Genomic DNA, 26,023 nt, shown 5'->3' with positions numbered 1-26,023 from the left:
CGACATAGCATGGCGGCATACGGCCCCGGTTTCTGCATGCTTTCCCGCAGCATGCGTTCTCTCTGGGTGTCCGGGATCCTCAGGAGGGTGATGTCGCTCATGACGCCCTGCTTTGAATTAGGGAGGGGAATGTTAGTATTGGGACTGCTTGACAGCCACGCGGTGGAGGGAGAGGGGCAGCATACAGGGATCTTTCCCTGGGACAGCCGCGAGGGGGTGGGACAGGGGCAGAGTTCATGCTGTCCTGATTGCTGGCAGCAGAGACTGGCATTGCTTTCAATGTGAAAGGAGGCCAGTGCTACTGCTGGAGTTTTAAGCAGCCACAAGTCTGCGGCTTACCATTATTGCCCGCTCCAGAAGTTCAGGTCTCCAGCCACAGTTCTCTGAACACTCCAAGACCTCCGCAAGTCCACAGGCACTGAAGGCGACGGCCGAAAATTCGACCTTGTCCTGAGTGCGCATGTGAGAGGTGCAGTGCATGGTCTTGTTCACAGAGAAAGACTAGGTTCTTTGTATACAATTTCATTTATCTGTCTCAGGAATTCACTCCCTTTTCACAATTCACACAGACACATCTGCGACTGTCTCCCAACCCAGCCTCTCAGCACACTCCCAGAGGCTAGCGCAGATTAGGCGGAGGAAGAAGAAGACGCGTGAAGACATGTTCTCAGAACTAATGGACTGCTCCCGAGCCCAGGCAGCCCAGCAGACACAGTGGAGGGAGAACTTGTCACAAATGCACCGAGCAGTCATGGAACGGGAGGAGAGGTGGCGTCAGGAGGACCAACAGGCTACTGAAAAGCTGCTTGGACTAATGAGGGAGCAAACGGACACGCTCCGGCGCCTTGTGGATGTTCTGCAAGACCGGAGGCAGGAGGACAGAGCCCCGCTGCAGTCTATCTGTAACCGCCCTCACCCGCCACCAAGTCCCACACCCCCCTCACCCAAAGTCCAAAGAAGGAGGGGCGGCAAGGGCCGTTAAAACTTTCAGTCAACCCCTGCAGACTGCTCTAGCACTAGAAGGCTGACATTCCCCAAAATTTCATAAGCCCTTTCCTACCCACCTCACACAAGCCCCCGTCCAAGTTTCACACCCCACGTTTCATGTCTGGTTCGCAATAAAATGTTTGTTTCTCTCCATTACTGTTTCAGTCAGGTTCTTTTGAGGGAGAGTCTGTCTGGAGGGGGGGAAGGGGCTTGGTAATTGGACAGGACAGTGACCTTTAGCAGGGTACAGAGGCGGTGTCAGGTCCAGCATCAGGACACATACACAGTGCAGTCACTGGTTACCCTGGTCAGTCTGGGAGGTGTTTTTCATGTTCGGGGGCGGGGGGGTTGCTCTGTGACTTTTTGGCGGGGGAGGGCAGTTACAGATCTTATGCAGCGGTCCTTATCCTGGCTCACAGATCCACGCAGCAGGGGATATGTAACCCTACCCCCCCTGCCAGAAAGTCACATAGCCGACACATACACACAGTCCCCCCCAGGAGTGCTGGCAGGCTCCATTGAAATAACCAGTCCACCAGTGCGGAGCCTGTCATTCCGGGAGTTTAGAAGCATCATTTGCATCAGAACACTAAACCCGCCCCCCGCCACAGTCTGCGTCCCCGGTTTAAAACATTCCCGTGAAAACAGCAATACAGACAACGGTGTTCATTAACAAAATAGAAATGATTTTATTTTTTGGGAAGGGGAAGGGGGTGAAGGGGGTATGTAACTGGAGAGGATAGTCCAAATGAACTGGGTAAAGAAACAGGGGCAGGTTCAGCTTTTCTGTCCACAAACTGAAAAGTCACTGGTTGCCCTGCTCACTCAGGAACCTAGCTTTCAAAGCCTCCCGGATGCACAGGGCGTCCCGCTGGGATCTTCTAATGGCCCGGCTGTCTGGCTGGACGTAATCAGCAGCCAGGCTATTTGCCTCTAGCTCCCACCCCGCCATAAAGGTCTCCCCCTTGCTCTCACACAGGTTGTGGAGCACACAGCAAGCTGCAATAACGATGGGGATATTGGTTTCACTGAGATCACAGCGAGTGAGTAAGCTTCTCCATCTCCCTTTGAGACGGCCAAAAGCACACTCCACCACCATTCTGCACTTGCTGAGACGGTAGTTGAACAGTTCTTTTTCTGTGTCCAGGGCGCCAGTATAGGGCTTCATGAGCCAGGGCATTAGCGGGTAGGCTGGGTCCCCGAGGATGACTGTAGGCATCTCCACATCCCCAAGAGTTATTTTGTGGTCTGGGAAGTAAATACCTTCCTGCAGCCGTCTAAACAGACCAGAGTTCCTGAACACGCGAGCGTCATGAACCTTGCCCGGCCATCCGACGTAGATGTTTGTAAACCGTCCCCGATGGTCCACCAGTGCTTGCAGCACCATTGAAAAGTAGCCCTTTCGGTTGATGTACTGGCTGGCCTGGTGGTCCGGTCCCAGGATAGGGATGTGAGTCCCATCTATAGCCCCACCGCAGTTTGGGAATCCCATCGCGGCAAAGCCATCTATGATGACCTGCGCGTTTCCCAGGGTCACTACCTTTGGGAGCAGTACCTTGACGATTGCCTTGGCTACTTGCATGACAACAACCCCCACGGTAGATTTGCCCACACCAAAGTGGTTCGCAACCGACCGGTAGCTGTCCGGCGTTGCAAGCTTCCAGAGGGCTATGGCCACTCGCTTCTCAACTGTGAGGGCTGCTCTCATCCTGGTATTCTGGCGCTTCAGGGCAGGGGACAGCAATTCACAAAGTTCGAGGAAAGTCCCCTTCCGCATGCGAAAGTTTCGCAGCCACTGGGATTCATCCCAGACCTGAAGCACTATACGGTCCCACCAGTCCGTGCTTGTTTCCCGGGCCCAGAATCGCCGTTCCACGATATCCACATGACCCATTGCCACCGTGATGTCCTGGGCGCTGGGGCTCGTGGTTTCTGACAGCTCTGTGCTACTCTCCGACTTCAGGCCATCACGGCGGTGTCGTAGCCTCCTCGCCTGATTACTCTTCATCTGCCTCAGGGAAAGGTGTATGATAAGCTGCGAGGTGTTGAGAACGGCCACAAGTGCAGCGATGGTCTCAGCGTGATCCATGATCGCAGTGCTGTGGCGTCCGCGCTGTCACTGACCAGAAAAGTGCGCGAACTGATTTCCCGCCGGCGCTTTCATGGAGGGAGGGAGGGCGTTAGTGACGGACGGATGACGACAAATTTTTTTTACCCAGAAGGCATTGGCGGCTCGACCCAGAATTCCGATGGGCAGCGGGGACTGCGGGAACTGTGGGATAGCTGCCCACAGTGCACCGCTTCCAATATCGACGCTCGCCCGTTAGTGTGGACTCACAAAGTCGAATTACTGTCCTTCGTGTGTCCTTAGTGTGGACACACACGTTCGACTTTGCAATATCGATTCCACATATTCGATTTAAGTAAAATCGAATTACCCTCGTAGTGTAGACATACCCTTAGTGACAGTCATGAGTGGAACACAGGTTTCCTGCCTGCCAGCATCATGCTCCATTCATTAGACAACAACTGCCTGTTATGGGGTCAGTGTGTGGTGCTACCTTTCAACTGCAATGACCCCCTTGACTGTTATTGCTTGCAAGTGTATTCAGGGCCAGCTCTGGCCTTTTTGCCGCCCCAAGCAAAAAAAAAAAAGCACCAGCGGCGCGGCCGGAGCCAGGGTGCGGTGGGACTCCCTGCGCTGGTGCCCCGGCTAGCGGGGGAGGAGGCGGGGGGGAAAAGAGAGAAGGAGGCGGCCAGGGCTTCAGGGGGGCGCTGCCACACAGCCCCAACCGCCGCGCCGCCTGCCGGGAGGGCTCCGCGCCGCGGTCAGCTGGGAGGGAAGGACACGGGCTGCCCTGCCGGGCTTGCTGCAGGGTGCTCCCCTCCTCTGTGCCGCTGCCCGCTACAGGGAGGCCAGAGCGGAACAAAACAAAACAAAAAAGCGGCCGTGCCGCCCTAGGATTGGGCCGAATGCCGCCTCGTACAATCTGCCGCCCCGAGCTTGCTTGGCTGGTGCCTGGAGCCGGCCCTGAGTGTATTCACTTTATTTCCTTCCCTTTCCCCCTTTCTGAAAGCAGGATGTTCCATGAAGGGACAACTAGTATGTGTGAACAAGGGAATGAACAACACACGCACACAGGAGCACCTGGAGAGAGAAGCAGCAAAATCTTAACTACCTGTTCAGTGTTTAAATACTACAAGGTAAAGTGAGAGAGACAGGGAGCTGAAGAGAGACAGAGAACAAATTATGACTTTTGGGATGCTGTGCCAATAGTATATTCTAATGAGAGGATGATGTACATTCCCGTATACTTACTGATTTCTACTGGTTGTGTAAAATCAATCTTGCTTATTGTCATCTTCTGACACTACACATAGTATTTTCTCTACCGTACAAAGCCAAACTGCTAACACAGAATTAAAAAGAGTGATGACATTTCGTATGTCTAAGCCAGGGCCATATGGTCTTTTATTAGGAAATTAAGTTCAGTCAAATATGCAAACACATAGTAACTGTACTTTTATGGTAGCTGGCATTTGCCCTCACTCATTTAGACAGTCTCAGTGAAGTTCTCTCAGACAAGCAAACTAAACGGTTACCACGGAATATCCTGATAAGCAAACAGCTCTGTCCACCACAATTAAATGAAGTTTTTTCTGCTCCATTCATTGCTCCCATAGAGTCTCTTGCTAATATTTTAAAGAATGCAAAGCCTCTTAAAAAATGAATGTTTTTCTCTAGCTTTTGTTTTTTGACAAGTGACAAGTGCCAGGATTTTCCTGTCTCAATTATAGTTTATGATAGCAAAATGATTGAACCATGGCATTTTTACCTGCATATATTTTACTTTGGTTTTTTCCATCAATAAACACATAATTTTCAACCTCTCCCTGACTATAACAGGCATTTAATGTCCTAGAAAACACATGGCTCATTGATTAGAAAGTTTAAAATTAAATGGACTCTTCAATTAAAAATAATGACTCACTTATTTACTCCCCCTGCAAGAGAAGCCACTACCGTGGCTGGGTTTACTTACCCAGAATTCCTAATGCAATGTAACCCAGAATGACGACTATGAAGATTACACAGCACAGAACATCCGTACAGTGCCTAAAGACAGAAGGGAACATTTTAAAGAATTAGAAAAGTGTCCAAAATAACTCCTCCTTTGTAAATGATTGATTCATACATTACAAGATCAGAAGTGACCACAGACATCATATAGTCTAACCTCCTGAATTACACCGGCCACAGGACTTTCCTTAATTAATTTCTTTTTCAAGTGTAACATACCTTTTAGAAAAACATCCAATCTTGATTTTAAAATGGTCAATGATTGAGAATCCACCTCGACCCAACGTAAGTTCTAACAATGGTTATTTACCCTCATCATTCAAAATCTGTGCCTTATTTCTAGTCTGAACTTATCTGGCTTCCAATTCTCCTTCATAAACTTACATTCACAAGTCCTTGCTTTCGATGACTACTAAACAACAATCACTCTAGAGGTGGGCTAAGGAGTGTTTCTGGTTAAAAAGAAAGTAAAGGATTGCCTTACCAAACTAAACCACCTCCAACCTGGCCTAGGAGTCTAAACAAGCAGACATGTGAATTAACGGCCCAGCGGCTACCAGCTGCAGCTGGTGTAAATTGGCATAGTTCCACTGAAGCCAATGCTGGTCAAGGCCAAGCTGAGGATCTTTAAAGTCAGTCTGTTTTGAAAAGTGCAGACTTAATTAGCGGTACTCTTTAATGTAGATATATATATTTATTGTACGTATCTATGTATTTAACAAAATTGTCTATTGCACATGTTCAGGATACAATTACAAACCAACTCTGGTAAATTAAAACCATTTTTTTAAGCACAAGAAGAGGCATTACTTCTCAATCAGAGGTTTAGCCATGGTGAGTTTCAAGTTTCAAACATCTATTTTTGCCATAGCCCCATCTAGAAAGGATCAATTAAAATTTCTTTTTTAAAGTGGATAAAGTGTGTGTGTGTGTAGGGAGGATTCACCGTGAAACATAGGTGCTGGAACTAGGGGTGGTGGGGGTACACCCCCTGATTTAAAGTGGTTTCCATTATATACAGGGCTTACAGTTTGGATCAATGGTTCTCAGCACCCCCACTATACAAACTGTTCCAGCACCCCTGCCCTGAAACCCCCGAAATGGCTGAAGAGATCTTGCCAGAGTTTTATTAAAAGTCCCATCATTCAGCTTCAATCAGCATGACGGGTATAATGAAGAAAGCCCAGAAATACTGTCCTTAGAAATTAAGACTGGAGAATTAGACATAAGGGCTTATAGTTCTCAGATTCTTCTGGCCAAAGTGATCCGCACTAGAGAGGCCAATCTGAGAGATATGAAGGATAGGGGACACTTAGTTATGGGTTTGAAAGGAGGGGGTGAAGAGTAGATCCAGATCCCAGTGATTGGGAAGAGGGGAAAAGATTACACAACTTTTAAACAATGGGAAAACTTGGAGAGACACTTCTAGGTGTGAAAAAGGAACTAAGCATGTATGACCCATGTGCCTCTCCATAGAGAAACAATCTCAGCCCTAGGTTCCAGGTCTGTGTGACTATGGGGATGTGTTGAGGCAATCTAATGAACGAGAGTTAGTTAAACTGAAAGAACTGACAATGGAGCCCCTCTTGTTCTTTAAGCCAGAGGGGTCTCAACCTTTTTCCTTCAGACCCCCCCCCCCGCAACATGCTATAAAAATTACACAGCCCACCATGTACACAACAGCTGTTTTTCAGTAGATTAAGAGCCAGAGCCAGCGTTAGGGGGTAGCAAGCAGAGCAACTGCCCAGGGCTTTATTCCACAGGGGGCCCCACAAAGCTAAATTGCTCAGGCTTCTGCTTCAGCCTGGGGAGAAGGGGCTTGGACTCGGCATTCGGCTTTCTACCCTGGGCCCCAGTGAGTCTAATGCTGACCCTGCTCTCTGGTTTATTTTGGCAGACCCCCTGAAACCTGCTCATGGCCCCCCCAGGGAGCCCTGGACCCCTGGTTGAGAACCACTGCTTTAAGCTATCATTTGCTGCAGTTGTTATAGATGAAGCTTTTCTCAAGTGCCCTGTAATGAGTGTCTGCCCAGAGAATAGATGACAGCACGTTACAGTTATGAGGAGAGCTTTAATCTGAAGATTTAGATTTTATTTGGAATCACAAAATGGATAAATAATGAGTGGAAATAGGGTCACCTGCTTCCTTCTCTTAACACCAGCAGAAGCACTAAACCTTTTTAAATGTAAGGCTAACATCTGTTTCACACGAATTCTGATACTTTACTCAGGCTCAGTTTCTCACCCTCCAGAGTGGCTGTTAAATGGCACAGTGTTTAATAAAAGATAACTCAGGTAAAAATACTAATGGGAGACGAACTAGAACACTGCAATACTTTAATTATAAGTCTCTTGTTGTCAGAACCCTCTTGTACACGTGGTATTTATGATTATGTATGATCAGAGCCCATACCCGTTTGTGCCAGTTCATCCCTTAAAGTTTTGCAATTATTCAAGTGTCAAATGTTTCTACCACCTCACACCATTTTCTGTTCTGGGTATGACAGATTTTATAGTGCCTAGCACAACTGATCCTGGCCTCTGGGTGCTGCTATAATATAAATATTAAATAATTATAATAATTGCACAGAAACTATTTTGGGCATGGCTTGGAGAGTTTTAAAATAAATTTATTGGGACTATTTCTTGCACCCCTCTGCCTGTGCAGCCAGGTGCCTTTGTTACCACGGGTAAAATCCTGGCTCCACTGAAATCAATGGCAAAAGTCCTGCTGACTTTGTGGGGCCAGGATTTCACCTTAGAAATCCAAGGCTCAGCAGGAGAGAAAAGTTAAACCAAATATATAAGATACCTCACCAAATGACCTAAAATAACTGTTCCACACGTACCATTTTACTCCCTTAAAGTCACTGGGAGTTTTCAAAACTGGAGCAAATGGAATGCTGGGAATCTCCCCTCCCCAAAAGGATTAGACTCCCATTTCTAGCCCTGAAGGGTCACAAGATATTGAGATATTACATTTATTGCTGTAACCAGGACTGAGCATTTCCTGTGCTGGGCTTTGAACTGGTTTTGTTTTGGAGCAGAAATGCTCACGTTTAGGGGAAAAATAGAAACATTTTGATGGCGAATTGATTTTGCGGTTGTATTTGTATTCAAGACAATGAAACTGCAGGAAGCTGCTCAGGGGGTGAAATCGTAGAATAAATGCTAGGGGAGATGGATTAGTGGGCAGAGTGTTGAGGGGAGAGTGCATGATAAATGTAATTTATCATATGGCCCTGCACGCTTTCACATGGATATCACTGCCACGTTTTTATAATATACCTGTACATACACACAAAGATACCCACCATCCTCATGGGGTACATGACGCAAAAATTACAAAAGGAAAAATATAACCATTTTTTCAAATGGAGTCCAAACCTTTTCCCAGCAGCAATGACTGCACGGACAACAGGATATTGTAACAGAGTATAATGCATATAGACAATATTTATAATGATTCATTTGTGTCATGAATTAAAATGTACTGGACAACATGAAAGTCATTGTGAAAGTATGGCTGTATTTGAAATTTGCAATGTTCTTTTACCTTTTTGCAGTTCAGTTGCTCCCCAAGATCTTGCCCAAATTTTGTTGTTAGCCTAACTATTCTACATTGTTGTTGTTAGCCTAACTATTGAACATTGCGGTCTCCGTAGAAACAAATCACTGATAAACCCAACAGATTCATTTTAGCCAGGTGAAGTAATAAAATAATCTCATTTGATAAGTGCATATTTCTGGCCCCCATGCCAGATTTTATTGCCTACCGTTGTCATTTTGTTTAGTTTATGGGTACTGCTTTGCTTTCTACCACCTTTCAGAAATGGATTGGCTTCCTCGCTTTGTTATATGTGGCAGCGCAAAGTAAGAAAACACTTTGTTCCTGTGTCTTCATGGAAGTTACATAGTACATAGGAGGTGTTAACAGAATTCAGATAAATAAATAATGACTCTGAATATTGAGTATCAGAGATTGGAAGCACTTATTCACTGACAAACCATGCATTTCGTGGCTAATGATTCTGCTTGGGGACTACTTGCTTCTGCTGGCTTCATCCTCCAATTCTACAGTTCATAATGAGAGATTTCAGAGTGGTAGCCATGTTAGTCTGTATCAGCAAAAACAATGGAGTCGTCCTTGTGGCACCTTAGAGACTAACAAATTTAGGTGCCACAGGGACTCCTCGTTGTTTTTACAGTTCATAATGTCTCACGCGTGCAATTCTGTCCAAGATGTTGCACTAGCAAGAAACCATTATTCTTAATATTAGAGTTGTACCAGTATTACGACAGCACTTACAGACCTGGATCCCTTTGTGCTAGGCCCTGTGCAAACATATAACAAAGAGACAGCCTCTGCCTCAGAGAGATCACCATCTACATGTATGAATATAGACAATGGGAAACATCACTCATCCTTTGTGGACAAACTTGAAGCTGACCGTTTAAGGCATCAATGCTGCTCAGAGCTCAGTGTTAATGGAGCTCTGCCTGAATGCAGGGGTCTGCTCACACAGAATTCTCTGGAGGACTGATGCCTATGTTTTGAAATCACTCTAAGAAACCATGCTGTAGGAAAAAGAATTTTTGTCTGTTTTGTGGTTTATGAACAGAACTCAGGATCCCCTACTTGACTGTAGCCTGAACTGAGAGATCATCTCAGCTGGTATGGATCTAAATAGAGTGGCTGGTACTTTTATCAAACAGTGTGGCCAGACCAAAGGGCACTATTCAGCAAAGCTGAATAAACATTTGAGTTGGTGGCAGATTTAGTGTGTTCAGGGATACTTCCTTTCGAGCATACGCTCCACTATGGAGACTAGAAAGTCCGCAAGAAAAGTACTAATAAGGTTTTAATGCAAACGGTGCTTTGTTAACCTATCAGCCTAAACACTAGATTTTCTTAAGTTTTCTTCAGAGTGTGATAATCAAGATAGCCCAGTACAGACAGTTTGATAAGAAGTGTGAGAATACTTACATGAGGAGATAGATTCAATGTTTGTAATGGCTCAGCCATTCCCAGTCTCTATTCAAGCCTAAGTTGATTGTATCTAGTTTGCATATCAATTCAAGTTCAGCAGTTTCTCGTTGGAGTCTGTTTTTGAAGCTTTTCTGTTGCAAAATTGCCACCTTTAAGTCTGTTACTGAGTGACCAGACAGGTTAAAGTGTTCTCCTACTGGTTTCTGAATGTTATGATTCCTGATGTCAGATTTGTGTCCATTTATTCTTTTGCGTAGAGACTGGAATCTGTGTTTACCTCAATATACATATAAGCAGTAAACAGACTTATTAAGGTAACAAGAAGTGGAGGCAAACCTCACATTAACAAGTGGGGGAGAAGACAGCATGTTGTTTACACCAGTGTTTCTGAATTACCAGACCATGGACTGGCGCCGGTCCCTGAGATCTCCCTGACACAGTTTAGGAGGGCAGCAAGCTGGTCCCTGGTATCGAAAGGTTGAGAAACACTGGTCTACACCCAGCAGGAGAGAGCTACGTCTGGGTTTTACTTTTTCAGAAGAATCCATTTCAAAGGCTTACTGGTCTATAAAGACAGGGATGCTGAACCTCAAATGATAAGCAATTGAATCAACTGATATGGATATAAACTGGACATTAGGAAGTTTAGACTTGAAATTAGATGAAGGTTTCTAACCATTAGAGGAGTGAAGTTCTGGAACAGCCTTCCAAGGGGAGTAGTGGGGGCAAAAAACATATCTGGCTTCAAGACTAAGCTTGATAAGTTTATGGAGGGGATGGTATAATGTGATAGCCTAATTTTGGCAATTAATTGATCTTTGATTATTAGCAGGTAAATATGCCCAATGGCCTGTGATGGGATGTTAGATGGGGTGGGATCTGAGTTACTACAGAGAATTCTTTCCTGGGTGCTGGCTGGTGGGTCTTGCCCACATGCTCAGGGTTTAACTGATCGCCATATTTGGGGTCGGGAAAGAATTTTCCTCCAGGGCAGATTGGCAGAGGCCCTGGAGGTTTTTCGCCTTTCTCTGTAGCGTGGGGCACAGGTCACTTGCTGGAGGATTCTCTGCACCTTGAGGTCTTTAAACCATGATTTGAGGACTTCAATAACTCAGGCATAGGCTAGAGGTTTGTTACAGGAATGGGCGGGTGAGATTCTGTGGCCTGCGTTGTGCAGGAGGTCAGACTAGATGATCATAATGGTCTCTTCTGACCTTAAAGTCTATGATTGTATACAATATTGCTGTATTATAAAAGTGTACAGAGTGAGGTCTTTTCTGAAAGCTAATGACACACTGTGATTCATATAATTGTGAACTGTATATATTAACTCTATATAAGGAATTATGGATACTCATTTATATTAGGCTATATAGTCTGCCCATACAGGAGGGAATGTCCCAGCTATTTACCTGTCTCCTTTGTAAATTAAGCATGGTGGAATCAGAAACAATGGAAGCACCATTTACACAGAAATCATACAGGAGGATGGGAAGCCCACAAGAAGGGAAGAACAGCATGAGGTCATCCTGCCTCTTGAAACCAGTTCTTTGAACTTGGAAGATATAAGCAAGGACAGAAGCCATTTTTGGCACCGTCACTACACAGACAACAGGCCAGAGCTCTTGCCAGCTGAGAAAGATGGGTCCTTCAACCAAGGTGGGGTTGAAGTCTCTGGAATTGAACATAGATGAAAAACCTGCTTAGGCAAAGATTTTTCACCTAAGAAGAAAAGAAGCCATGCTTCTATGGAAAGGAGAAAGTCAGCTATGACTGGGAAGAAGAATGACTGGTGAGTGAAACCATCTTGAACAAAGCCTGTATCTTGCTAGATTAAGTTTTAGACTTTTAGTGTTTTCACTTTTATTTGCTAGTAACCCTTTCTAACTTTATTCCTTTTATTCGGCATGCCTTAACCTATGTTTTATTTTACTATAAACCAACTCAGTGTGGTGTTTAAAGGGAGGGGTTATTTAGCCCTATTTAAGTTAATAAGCTGTCATGTATGTGTGTGTCTTTAGAGGAACAAACAAACCTTATTACTTCTCTGATCTGTCCACGAGCGGGCTGGACACTGCAGAGCACACAGTTTTAGGGAAATTTGGGACTGGAAGTGTGTTGGGATCACCCTGCAAATAGAAACTAAGGCTGGTAGAAGCCAGAGTGGGTCTGTAGAACGGATGCTTGGGTCAGAGATGCTGAACCAACACACAGACCATCAGGGTGTGACCTGCATGCAGGTAGGCTGGTTGTAAGCAGCCCAGGTTGGGAGCTATAAACAGCAAAGCATTTTGAGGCACTCAAGGTTAGAGGCAACGACACAACGCCTCAACTGGTCTGGATTGCCCCCCAGAATGTGAAATACACTATTTATGAAAATGCTGAACAGCTCTCTGTGGTATTCACACTGTGTATTGGGTCTGTCTAAAACATCCAGAAATAATCACTGTGCCAGCTCCTCAGCTGGTGTAAATCAATATAGCGCCACTGAAGTCAATGGAGAGATACTGATTTACACCAGCTGAGGATCTTGCCCAAAGTTATTGTGGAAAGAAAGACTGAGGACTGAAATCAACTGTACCACTTCAGTCAGTCAAACACTCCCTGGATTAATACTAGCTGGAGTGTTATCCTGGGGACAGAGAGCTTTTAGCTTGTTTCCAATTAGTTTTTTTGACTCTGAGCACATCAGAAATACATGCTCAAGAGATATTCCTATATTTAAATTAGAGATAAAAAAGGAAGACCCATTGAATGGGAAGGATTCCACCCATCTGTTTGGAAGACGATTTTCAATATTATTTTCAGTGCAATTTTGTATGTGTATATATGTATGATCGGATGTGTGTCTACACAGATAAATAAGTGTATACAAAGGGTTAAGACCTGAAGCATTTGTATCTGTTCATGTTTTGCTACAAAATTAGTGTCTCTATTGTTAGCTTATTTTAAAAATGATGGGTAAAATGTGATCCTTAATATTTTAAAGTCCATGCTTGCAGACAAAGTACATAATCATGCTGTTTTCCCTCAGTCTTCTAGTGTGCGTGAAATTTTAATGCTCAGTGAAGAGGAGAACTGAAAACAGTTGGCTAGAGCCAAGCATAGTGTGGCTATGCTTTGTACAAGCTTCCTCCCACAGCTCTGCAAATGCATCCCTGTTCTGACCTGAGAGACCTCACTTATTCCATTAGAAAGCCCACTGTGCTGAGGTGCAGCATTTTGTGTAATGTGGATAAATGTTCATGAGAACTAAATAGGCTGGGACCATGGAATTCATTTGACTTGTGACCTAATTTCAGGACTGAAATTTAAGTTTCCAGAGGGAGAGGCTGTGACACTGACACACCATGCAATCTTCTCGTCTATTGCTAACATTTGCTTTTATATTTTCTGAGAAGTTTAAAAAATTGGAGGCAATTCTAATAAAATATTGTAATCATCACAAGTCCAATGCATATCATTTCCCCATTTTATGTTCACGTCTGTGCTACTCATCAGCAGACTGAAATGGATTATGTCAAAAAACTCCATTTTCTCAGCAACTACCAGTATTAAATATTAAACATATCCCAAAAGATTAACATAGGGAAGCTGAACGCTGTATAAACCTTGTCCAGCGCAAGTGCACACCAAACTAAGATTCATTTCCCAGTAGAGCCTGGGATTGAGCTGATATAAATTCTAACAAAACAGTAAGTTGTTGGATCTTATCAGAAGGTAATAACAAATTTCATATTCTGATGGTTAAATATTTTTTCACAGTCTAGTTCAACCAAAAGATGTCTGAATGTTAAACCCAATTCTGATAACTATGTTGTAGTGTAATGACAATGTATATTAAAACAGGCATTTTAGTCTAGAGACATATTTTCTGTCTGAAGCTACAATAAAAACCACCACCAAACCTGCCTGTAAATCTAATCATCATGAAGGCCATTCACACATCATATGGTTCTAAGTTTATTTTCTAGATGGTTACACAGATAAAGAGAAGAAAAAATTCCTATCTATTTTATTAGTGCAGTCAGGTAAGTGGGATGCAGGAAGACAGTGTCTTGAGATGAAATCCTAGTTCCATTGAAGCTAATGGGAATTTTTCCATTGGCTTCTGTGGGGCCAGGATTTCACTCCAAATTCAAATCAGAGCCATAAGCATATCAAAATATAATTGATTCAGAACATCACTCCTGGGGACTATGATTTGTGTGTTAAGGAAAATGTCTGTGGCATTTTAATGGGATATATTTTCAGTTTCAGCCAGCTCCCCACAGGTGGATCTAGGGTGACCAGATAGCAAGTGTGAAAAATAAGGATGGGGGTGGGGGATAATAGGTGCCTATTGTGACGTTGTGCAGTCTATATGGTTTTATAAAAACTTGATAATAAGTCAATATAATGTAACTGGGATAGTTTTATAAAAATTTGACAATAAGTGAATATAATGCAACTGGGATATGCTTCGTGCAAAAGGTCTCTTGTAAGGTATCATTACAAAGTGCATAATCTACTAAGTATGATCATCTGATTTGTATAAATGTACCACTCTTGTATCTAAAACTAGAAATATAAAACATAACTCTGAGGGCCTATTGTAATTATGTAAAGTGTGGGCCATTAATGATGGTTTGGAATCTTGATGACTCCCATTAACAAGAACCATTGTCTGCAGATGACTGTGTTTACCTGCAAGTCTCCCTGTATATGTGTGTGCTGGCAAGTGAGTAATGAAGTCTTGCAGTGACATGTGATCATGTCACCTGAACTGGAATCCATCTTTAACCTGGTGCTTTTCCAGTGTGGGGGGGTGGAAACCCAGAGGGACAAAGGATTCCCGCCTTATGCAAAAGATATATAAAGGGGTGGAAGAGAACAGAGAGGGAGAGGAGCCATCATGGAGAAGCCCCTAGCTAACACCTAAGCTGGAACAAGAGCTGTACCAGGGGAAAGAATTGTGCCCAGGCCTGGAAAGTGTCCAGTCTGAGAAAAACTTACTGAAGCATCTCTGAGGGTGAGATTATCTGTATTTAGTTTGATTAGGCATAGATTTGCGCATTTTATTTTATTTTGCTTGTGACTTACTTTGTTCTGTCTGTTACTACTTTGAACCACTTAAATCCTACTGTCTGTATTTAATAAAATCACTTTTTATTTAGTAATTTACTCAGAGTATGTATTAATACCTGGGGGAGCAAACAACTGTGCATATCTCTCTATCAGTGTTATAGAGGGCGAACAATTTATGAGTTTGCCCTGCATAAGCTTTATGCAGGGTAAAACGGATTTATCTGGGTTTAGACCCCATTGGGAGTTGGGCATCTGAGTGCTAAAGACAAGCACACTCCTGTGAGCTGGTTTTGGGTAAACTTGTAGCTTTGGGACAAGTGATTCAGACCCTTGGTTTGTGTTGGAGTCGGACAGGAGTGTCTGACTCAGCAAGACAGGGGGCTGGAGTCCTGAGCTGGCAGGGAAAACAGAAGCAGGGGTAGTCTTGGCACATCGGGTGGCAGCTCCCAAGGGGGTTTCTGTGATCCAACCCGTCACACCTATATAAGAAAAAGCCCAAATATCAGGACTGTCCCTATAAAATTGGGACATCTGATCACCCTAGGTGGATCAGAGGTGAGGACAGGAATGTTGTAGAGAGAAAGGGCATTAATGAGCCCATTATTGGTGCCCACACTTCAAAAAGAACATTGACATACTGGAAAGGGTTCAGAAAAGAGCTACAAGAATGATTCAAATACCAGAGAAACATGCCTTATAGTGAGAGATTTCAGAACGCAATCTATTTAGTTTATCCAAGAAAAGGATAAGAGGTGAACTGAACACAGTGTACAAGCACCCAAATGGGGACAAGATTTCTCATAGAAGGTAACTCTCCAATTTAGCAGAAAGAGGTGTAAATGAGGTCTGTTGAGTGGAACCTGAAGCTACACAAATTCAGACTAGAAATAGGACACACACACAAAATTAACACTAAGGGTAATTAGCTGTTGGAACAACTTACCTAGAGATGTGGTGGATTCTTCATCACTTAAAGTCATTAAGTCAAGACTGGATATATTTTTAAAAGATATGCTATAGATCAAACAGAAGTTATAGGCTTTATGCAGAAATTAATGGGCAAGGTTCTATGGTTTGTGTTATGCACGTCAGACTACATGATCATAATGGTCTTAAAATCTATCAGTCTACAGAACAACCAGAGAAAAGGGGAGAAGACAGAAGGAAGCAAACTGAGTCTGAAAGTGAAATTTTGTTTATTGATTGATATGGGATTTATCGGTTACCTTTACTCAACAGCCACATATATAGGCACTACCCACTGCCAACTAAAAAGTGTAACAAAAGGACAAAGCTGTCCCAGAGCCCTAAACGCAGCACTCTATAGCTTTCAACTGCTGTTTACAAATCCTTATTAAATTAGTAGTAAAAGAAGAAAGAAAATAAGACTAGTAAGAACATGCCTCTATGTGGCCACATGTAAAAAACATTTACTCTCATCCCGCATTTTTCCTGATGCAGTCTCTTCCTCCTTTAACTACCCAGCCCAAGCATTTAAGGGTTTTGTTTTTAAACACTGACAAACATCAGTAATGATATCTAGTTGCTTGTTTTCAGTTTTAGAACAGCTGCTCCAAAATAGGCTGTTAATGTAAAATTCTGATTGTCTCTTCATGGCTTGCCTCTTGCTTGGGGGAAGGGCCCTGCCAGGGTGCGGCTTGTGTGGGCCACTAAAAAAAAAAAAAAAAAAAAAAAATTTGTTTTGTTTTGTTTTTTGCTAGAAAAAGTCAAAAATTTCATTTTGACCATTTCAAAACATTTTGGCTTGAGTTTTTCATTTCAAAACAACATGCATTTTGAAATGTGGTCAATATAAAAAACCTCTCACAAATAAGGGCGAAAAACACCAAAAAAGGTCAAATCGCTGTTGACTCAAAATTATTTTTTGTGTTTTTCAATTTAATGAAAAATCTTGAAAAAAAAGGGTTTCAGGTCAGATCAAACTGGATTTACTTTTTTTCCTTTTTCGGATAGGTCCCCAAATTTCACGCTCATTTAAATCCAGGAAGGAATAGGAGTGGGTCAGGCCACCTGTGCTTGCAGAAGGTAAAATTCTATTGCACAGAAGGCGCCATGCCAAGGTCTGAACTTTGAATGATAAAATATTTGCCTTTCTTCTACAGCATCTCAAAAGTGCTTTATAAACCTTATAAAGTAGTCAAACACTATTGTTCCTATCTTACATATGGGAAAATTGAGGCAGGGACAAGGACAGAACCCAGATCTTCTAGCAACTAGTCTTGTGCTTTAGCCGTGAAACTACCCTTCTTAAGTATGCTCGAGATAAGTAAAGAAGGAACATAAAGAGTTCTGAAGAAAAGGAAATCACCATTTTCCTAGAGCATCGTGGTAGGGAAGGAAAGAAGAGCCCAAGAAGAGGCATTGCTATAGAGGAAATGAAATAAAATCACAACTAGTGGAATTTACTAGGGGATAGGCAGGAAGAAAAAGAAAAAGACAGTTACACATCAAAGCCTTTACTGTAGATCCCCTCCACTTTATTGTGGATACAGTATGCTTAAGTTTTGCTCCTGATTCCCAAGCTGGGAGTCCCCTATCTCACCAGACCTCAGCATGAAGTTCCATGACCCTAAGAGTGTATAGCTAAGAGACATTCATTTATGCACAAAGGAAAACGGGTTCATGAACTGCAAACATGTTACCAAGTTAAATATGCGGAAAAGCCAAGTAGCTGGGTCTTACAATCTTCAGTTAGCTGGACTGTGGGTTTTAAATTTAAAGTTGCTTTCAAGGATAGCAAGAGCTAGCAACCACCTCAAAGAGAAATTGTGTCCTTCAAGAGATAACAGGGAACACCACTAAGCAAAGAGGAATGCATGAGAGAAATAAAGAAACTACATAAAAGAGGGAGGAAAAATAACCAAGGAGGATAGGGAAATAGTTCAGACCAACTCCGAAATGAGAGACAATTCAAAAGTAGCTTTATGATTCAGTTATATAACAGCAGTTTCAAAAATGTGCTATGACATTAGCGATATTCTCTTGCTGCAGTTTAAAGAAAATCTGGATGAAAAGAAGACTGCATTTCATACAAGAAAATAGTCTAAGTGCTGGAAGAAAAACTGGAGCAATTTGTGGTTTTGCACCTAACAGCATTGTCATCAAGGTTATATTTAGGAACCTATTAAAATATCTCAAAATGGCATTAGTGAAACTTATTCCTAAACAAGCACAGCATGGATTACTGAACTTCTTATGAGCACAGCATGGCTAGCCTCCCCTGTGACATACTCAGATGCCTCTGTTCACAGAATGACGCGCTGAGACCAATCAATAAAACCCAGTTTGTTTGACAAAGCAGCCCAAAACATCAGTAAAAAGAGTTCAATTTAGTGTCTGGGAGAAAACCAATTGTCTTTAGCATTGTGAAACTAGGTAGTGTGTTCAGCATTGCTATAGGGCCTGATCCTGAAAGATCGTGAACCCCTCCAACTCTTGTTGGCAAATGCAGTTTTCTGACTTTAAGAATACCCAATAAATCACTGAATGACAGTGGCCTTTTCTTACCATTCCATAACCATGCGGACTGAACAAAATTTTCTCTGGGTGTCTGTGATCTTTCAGGCCTTCCTTTGGCTCCAATTATTGAGTTTGCTGTTCATATACTCTGGCAGACTTCACCCACTAATTCCTTTAAGGATTCAAGAGTTGGATAGGGGAAGATCAATGCAGCACTAATAAGCCTGCGATATATGGCAGTGTCACTTATAATCATGAATGTGTACCACGTTTCCCTACTCTCATGATGGTACAATGTGGAACTGTGGCCCAGTATTCCCCGGGGAAGAACACATGGTAAAAATAATAAGAAAATGCTATGCCTAAAACATAAGTCACTCAACTGTGGTTTAAAGTTGAACAGAAAGGTTTTCAACACTTAACAAATCTCACCTTGTCAGAATAAAATATAGCTTCTCCTTCACTATCTCTGCAATTTGTAAAAAGGTGGAAACGACACCTTGGGATGTGTTAATTAATTGAAATCATTTATCCTTTATAACCATATATTTCATCTCAAAATAGTTCTCTCAGAGCAGTGGTTTTCAACCTTTTGTCATTTGCAGACCCCTAAAAAAAATTTCAAATGGCAGTGCAGACCCCTTTGGAAATCTTAGGCATAGTCTGCGGACCTGCAGGGGTTCACGGACCACAGGTTGAAAACGACTGTCTTAGGGGCTTGTCAATTGAAGTTCCCACTGTAAACTTTTTGTAGATACCAACAGGCCTACTCAGAGGTCCAGAGAGGCCCGGGCCACTTCCAGCTTTTGAGGCCCCTAGCCATAATAAAAACACAAAATGACGACACCTGGTCTAATCTTGTGCCATCAGAACCGATATATTTTTATAAATATTTATGAATATTTTTAACTCTTTAGTATGACAAAATCTATATCAGTTAACAAAAAAATTATGTCTTTTACCAAATCACATCTCTAATTTGCTTAAATTTGCAGCTCTAAGCTAAGGGTGTGTGTCACATTTTGGTCCGATAGGGATGCGCATAAAAACAAGTTGTGAAAGGTATCAAATGCCAAAAAATTAACAAGTGTCTAAATTTGAGGCCCCCTTTGAGCTTGAGGCCCAGGCCAAATGGCCCTCCTGGACCCCCCTCCCAGCCCCGATTGGCCCTGGATATCAACATTTTGTGGATGGGTAGATTGCCAGTCATGTTATGCCAAACAGCTAAACTCTGCACAGGTTGCGTCAAAGAGAACTTGGGCCCTAATCATTTATTTGCATTCTATCAGAGAGCAGCTGAGGACATCTCTATTTAGGTTAGTAGGGTTGCTCTAATTGCTGGGTCTCAGAAGTTCTCTGAAGGCACACAGAAAATATAGGTACTACTTGTACTGTGTTAGGAGCTCTATTTTTTCCAGATAACTCATTTAATATTAAGTAAAAATCTTCTGCAAGTTTTATTAAACATTGCTTGTAAAGATTAATTGGCTGCAGCGGTGAAGAAATAGTACATTACAAATAGTTTACATGTTTCCTTATTGGCATTCAAAAGTGCAACAATGCCGGTGAAATCCCTAAAACAAAAATCTGCCCATGAAAACAGCTCCAAAAAAGACAGTTTCTAATGTATGGAACCTTAATTTAATCTTACACAATTCTGATGTTTGGGGACAATTTTGGTAAACTTGGTTGTTATACTGAAATTCTCTGGCCTGCGTGAAACAGGAAGTCAGACTACATCTAAGGGTTACTTCTGCCCTTGGAATCAAAGAGTTTGTATTTTAGAAGGGCTCAAAGTTCCCAGTCAGAGCAGGACTCCACTGCACTCCACACTGTACACAGGCCCCTCCCCTGAAAAGGTTACAATCTAATTTTGGAATTTGTTCTATTTACATTGATCACTTTCATTTCCTGCTTCAGCTGATACATGTTTTAAATGACCTCTTTAATGTTTTAAAATGACATTTGGCATTAGAACTTGAAAGGGATGAAATTCATCCATATTTAAGATATAATCCCATATACGTAATAATACAAACACTGTCTCACAGTTTAAATACCAGTAAAGAAAAATTCCCTCACAACCACCAGATCTTTTATTATAGGTCACTGACGACAACATAGCAACCTTTTATTCTAATTCTACATGTGCATCCTAGAACTGGGCTACCCCATGCAACTGAACAACCCTAAATTAAAGGTGGAGAAGAAACTAAAGACATGTTCTGATTTGTGTCTGTGGGACTCTGACAATTACCTGACTAAAAGCTGGAGGACAGACACCCAGCTAAGGCTGAACAGCATGCAGTGTAAGTCAGCAATGTACTGTATGTGTGCACAACAGTGCCTTAAAACTCACCTTGCACTCCTCTGTTCCTTCTTCAGGCAGGGCCATTCCCCCTGCACTGAGTTAGAGCAGCAGCAGGGCGTGTGCAGGAATTCAGACTCCTCCAGCCCCGGGGCTGTAGCGGGGAAAACAAGAGAACTCCTCTCCCCCGGCCTGCAGCAGGGAGAGTGAGCTCCTCCAGCCCCAGGGCTGCAAAAGGGAGAGCGAGCTCCTCCAGCCCCGCTCTCTCACTCTCCCCACCACAGCCCAGGAACCCACTGATTATTGGGGGGGCCTGTGCCCCTGCTTGCCCCCCTTGTGCATGCCCCTGGAGCAGCCTAAGGGCTACTCTAACTTACATAGACTAAAAACAGTCCCAGGGGGCTGAAACTGCAGGCTGGGATCAGTATGAAATCGAGCTGTCCCGTCCAGGACTCCTTTACGCAGCCACAGTACCTTTTCTCTGCCATGCTGCCTGCAAGTAGGGAGACGGAGGGGCCTAATATCCTCTGTGCCAGTTCTCTTCCGAGAAAGGATCCTCCTTGCACTGAGGCTGGATTACACTGGCTTTAAGTACAGATTGTACCAGCGGTACAGGGCAAAACAGCCACACTCTTTAGATCAGGCTTTTAGCCCTACAAAGAGAGCAGTCAAACTCAGCATCCCACTATTTAAAACACACCACATGAATCTAAGTATGCTCAATTGTCAGTACTAATTTCCCCATTTCTCATCCATTATAACTATGAGGAAGAATAAATGTACAGCTATTTACCTTTAGCCATGTGTTCCTGCTGGGCACACTGTTTAAGCAGAGCACTAGAGAAGCACTGGTTAGCATTGTGAAAAATCTGGTTAGCATTGTGACAAAGAACCACATATCCATTTAAAGAATGTATAGGATGGCCAGGTGTTCCTGAACACAGGGAACATCCCTGTTTTCACAGTGTGCCTCTGTGTTTCACCGGGAACCCTGTAAATTCCCCAACATACTGTTCATGAGAAAGAGCTGCCAGCCAGCTGAGCTGGTGGAACTGACGCCATGCTGGGTAAATGCTTATGCACTCTAAGGACCACCCCACCACAAGCACACTCCACTCTGCCCACTGGGAAATCTCAGAATGAGCACCCACCTCCAACTGCACCTTCCCCTGCAAGCAGAGTCAGATCCAGACTGACAGGATACGGACAATGCTATGAACGATGAGCTTGCAGACAACTCATTTTTTACCAGTATTACTATATATAGGTGGCTGTCTACCACCCTTGGCTGCTATCCATGCTTGTGCTCACCTCTGCTGCACCATGGGGAGCAACAGATTGTGGCAGGGATTGACAGGAAGGACACAGAGGACTCAGAGTGAATGCAAGAGGGAGATTGTGGCAGCAGAAAATGGGGAGGCAGGAAGTTGAGTGCTCAAGAGAGGAGAGAAAGGAGGAGAAGACTGACAGACTGGGGAAGGGAGAAAAAGTGAGCGGGGGAAAAGAATTGAGGAAAACAATAAAATGATAAAAGCACAGAAAACACGAGATCGAGGAGCAGACAACTTCCTCTCTTACCTCCCCCAGTGGCCAAGTCCTTCTTACGCAACCTTTCTTGACTCCATCCAAACTATCCATTATGAAACTCTTAAATCCAACATTTACATTACAAATATATCCCCTATGTAAATGCATGTTTACACGTCATTACCATTCCTATGAGCAATCTAGTGCCCCAAAAGGATGATGATAAAAATCCAGGAAATGGAGATTGAAGGCTACTGCTGTCCTCAATTCAAGCCCTTGAACCTAGATACCGCAGGGTTATTTTGCTGCAGCGTGGGATTTTACTAACTTTTGCGAAGTGATATTTAAATCCTTACATGAATATATTTTTGTAGTAATATGTACTGCATTCAATATGGTAAAACATTCCAAAAGCTAACACTTAAATTCCTCTGTACATACACAGACACAGACTTACAAAGTCTCATTGCCAAATTTGTGAACAGAGAGCTTATATTAGGATTTACTCCCTAAACTAACATTCATGATTTTCCATTTATTTCCAAACTATCCGTTTTTGGAAGGGAAAGGAAAAGAAGAAATAGATTTGTGGGTGAAAAAGAACGGTGTGTGTTTAAGGGACAGCTTTGAATATAACTATGCTGCAGTTTTCATCTTTGCCATCATTTTTCTGCTGAGAAAAATAAAATTGATAAATAATTGATGGCTCTCTGTTATTTACTCTGTTCACCAAGAGGATGGTAAATGCCAGTGTCAAATATATTCTCAATGTTGAAATTGTATTCAGAAAAAAATTAGCAATTCCACGTAATCTCTTTGCTGTATTCTGCACACTTTTACTTTCTCTGTAACCTACTCAACCCACTTGAGTGTTAACAGACATGCTTTCCCCTGCAGCACTGACCACTAAATGCACTGGGGTCAGATTGTACTGACAGGAGATTTTGTAACAAAGGGGGAAATGTTTCAGAACTAATATATTTCTTCTAGTTATAGGATGGATACTACCCTTTTCTTTTTCCTGACATTTCCATATTATGCTGCACATTTTGACTGAGGACAGAGGCAGGCAGACAGTCTCAGAAAGAGCAGAATGAGGACTGAATAAATTTAGAGGACTGCAGTGTGTTATCACAGCAATTACAGATGTCTTTTTGATAACATCATCTTGGAATTAGCATCAGTTGTTTGGCTGAGAGTCACTCAGCACAGCCATTACATTTTAATCCTTTTAATTAAAATAGCTTTTTCATTAAACACAACAAAATCCCCACACAACATCCCCAAAAACAACAGTATTAGCAAAGCCTATACACTTAGCCCTGGTCTACACTACAGAGTTAGTTCAACGTAAGGCAGTTTACTTCAACCCAACTCGGTAAGTGTCTACACTAAAATCAGAGGAGTAGCCGTGTTAGTCTGGATCTGTAAAAAGCGACAAAGAGCCCTGTGGTACCTTATAGACTAACAGATGTACTGGAGCATAAGCTTTCGTGAGTGAATACTCACTTCGTCAGATGCACTAAAATGCAGCTCCCACTGCTGTAACTCGCCCACTACACCGACTCAATAACTCCACCTCCACGAGAGGCATAGCACTTAGGTTGATGTAACTAGGTCGATGCAGTGTCACTCTAGACACTGCGTTGCTTACATGGGCTGTTGCTGCCTTTCAGAAGCCATCCCACAGTGCCCCACGCTGAATCAGTGCGAGCGCTCATGGTGAAGACACGCACCGCTGACACAAGGAGCATAGTGTGGACGTGCAAAAGCAGTTTAATTACTGTGGTGGCTCTATGCCAACGTATGTTAGGACGACTTAATTTTGTAGTGTAGACTTGCCCTTAAGCTACTTTAACATTCTATTCATCCACTGCTGTTTAACATTTTAAGTATGTGCAATCAGTGATTGCCAATCACTCTCCCTCCTTTTAAAAGGGACAAAAAGAAATGAAAATACAAGAATCATCATAGCTAACTAACCCACGGTGGAAAAATCTGTACCACAGTCTCTGGGCCACATGCTGCTCTCCTGAAGATAAAGCCACAGGATGGTAAAACAAATGTCCCAGTACAGAGGTAATGAGTGTGGCTTGCAAAGGGAATGGACCCAGGTTAATGAAGCAACCTCACCTCTCCTCAACCTACACCCTCCTCCCCCAGCAGTTGGATTACTTGGAAGATTTTCATTGCCTCCTTTCACCTGTTGCCATGCCTGTGTTCTAAACCCCTTATTATTACAAGATGTGGGTAGGATAGTAGGTGCAGAGGAGAGTTATTGCTGGTTCTATCAGCAGCCACTTCTCATTGCACATCCATTCAATCCCCAGGAAAGCATGCAGCAGAAAACAGGCACTTCTCAGCTCAGCCCACCCGGTATTTATGATGACAAAGCACAAATTACTAAGAACTCAGCTTGACTCTCAGATTCCAGGTAGCGTTTACAGAACTGGCAATTAGTAGGGGTCTACTTAAATAGCAGAGAAATCACACATTTTTTGGCAGGTTGGTCACAGCATAAATTTCGCAGATGTGTAACACATCTGTGAAATTTGCTATTTGTGCATGACCAACCCACAAAAAATGTGTGATTTCTCTGCAGCATTTCACAAACTGGGGGCCCCAACCCAAAAGGGGGTCATAAGCTTATTGTAGGGGGGTCCCGGTATTGCCACCCTTACTGCTGTGTGGCTGCTGTTGGCAGTGATGCCTGAAGCTGGGTGGCAGGAGAACAGCGGCTGCTTGCGGGGCGCCAAGCTCTGAAAGCAGCGCTGCCACCAGCAGCAGCACAGAAGTAAGGGTGGCAATACCATACCATGTCGCTCTTACTTCTGTGCTGCTGCTGGCAGCAGCACTGCCTTCAGAGCTTGACACCTGGCCAGCAGCTGCTGCTCACCACTCTGCCTTCCAAGCTGGTCAGCCAGAGACCAGATTTCACAGTCCATGATGCGATTTTCACATCTCCAAATCTGGTAGTTCGCTAGCAATTAGACTCAAAACAAAATATTTTTATTGTGAATTGAGTACATTTTATATGGAATCACAGAAACACAATGAACATGAAGCCTCACAATGTCAATTTTGCATAATTATTTTGCAGAGAAGAACCACTCTTTAAACTTAGATGGAGTACTAGAGGAAGAAATCTTCCAATGCCTCTGTTTTAAGCTCCTTTGCCCAGAGTCCAATGGAACTCAATGGAGCGCCACATGGCAGATTCCTTTGCCCAGCTGAGAACTTAGAAGGACTAAGGTATTGCAAATTGATATTTAGGGTGACTAGTTAAGGCGGATGCAGGGATACATATAAAATAGTCTATAGCCCTCTCTATCAGCGAGTGTCAGCTTCTGTAGCATCTATCATGGGATGTGCCATTGCTACAATTATTTCTGCAACCACACCTTGACATATTGACAAGAACAACTTGGCAGCTGGGAGTCTCAGGTACCTCTCATATGCAAAAAAGAACACAGCTTTATTCTCCTATCAATACAAACAGATTAATTATGAAGTTAGGACCAGGTCAGTCTGTTTATCAGAAGGGACTAGAGACACATTTTCCCCCACCCATTATATACATACA

At 43.2% G+C, this 26,023-nt stretch overlaps 1 protein-coding gene across 5 annotated transcripts in view; it reads right to left on the bottom strand.

Annotated features, from left to right (window-relative positions):
* The window catches only part of LOC112107617 (choline transporter-like protein 5), a 199,052-nt gene that overhangs the window by 63,830 nt on the left and 109,199 nt on the right, over positions 1-26,023 (bottom strand). For all 5 annotated transcript variants that reach the window (XM_026655798.1, XM_026655799.2, XM_026655797.2 and 2 more), the window contains exon 3: positions 5,031-5,104. In XM_026655798.1, the coding sequence (XP_026511583.1) occupies positions 5,031-5,104 (74 nt within the window). The remainder of the gene's footprint in view (positions 1-5,030; positions 5,105-26,023) is intronic.

This window comes from Terrapene carolina, unplaced genomic scaffold, assembly GCF_002925995.2.
Source record: "Terrapene carolina triunguis isolate 2854851 unplaced genomic scaffold, T_m_triunguis-2.0 Scaffold211, whole genome shotgun sequence".
NCBI lineage: Eukaryota > Metazoa > Chordata > Testudines > Emydidae > Terrapene > Terrapene triunguis.
Note: the sequence above shows the minus strand (reverse complement) of the source record. Positions and strands in the feature narration are given on the sequence as shown.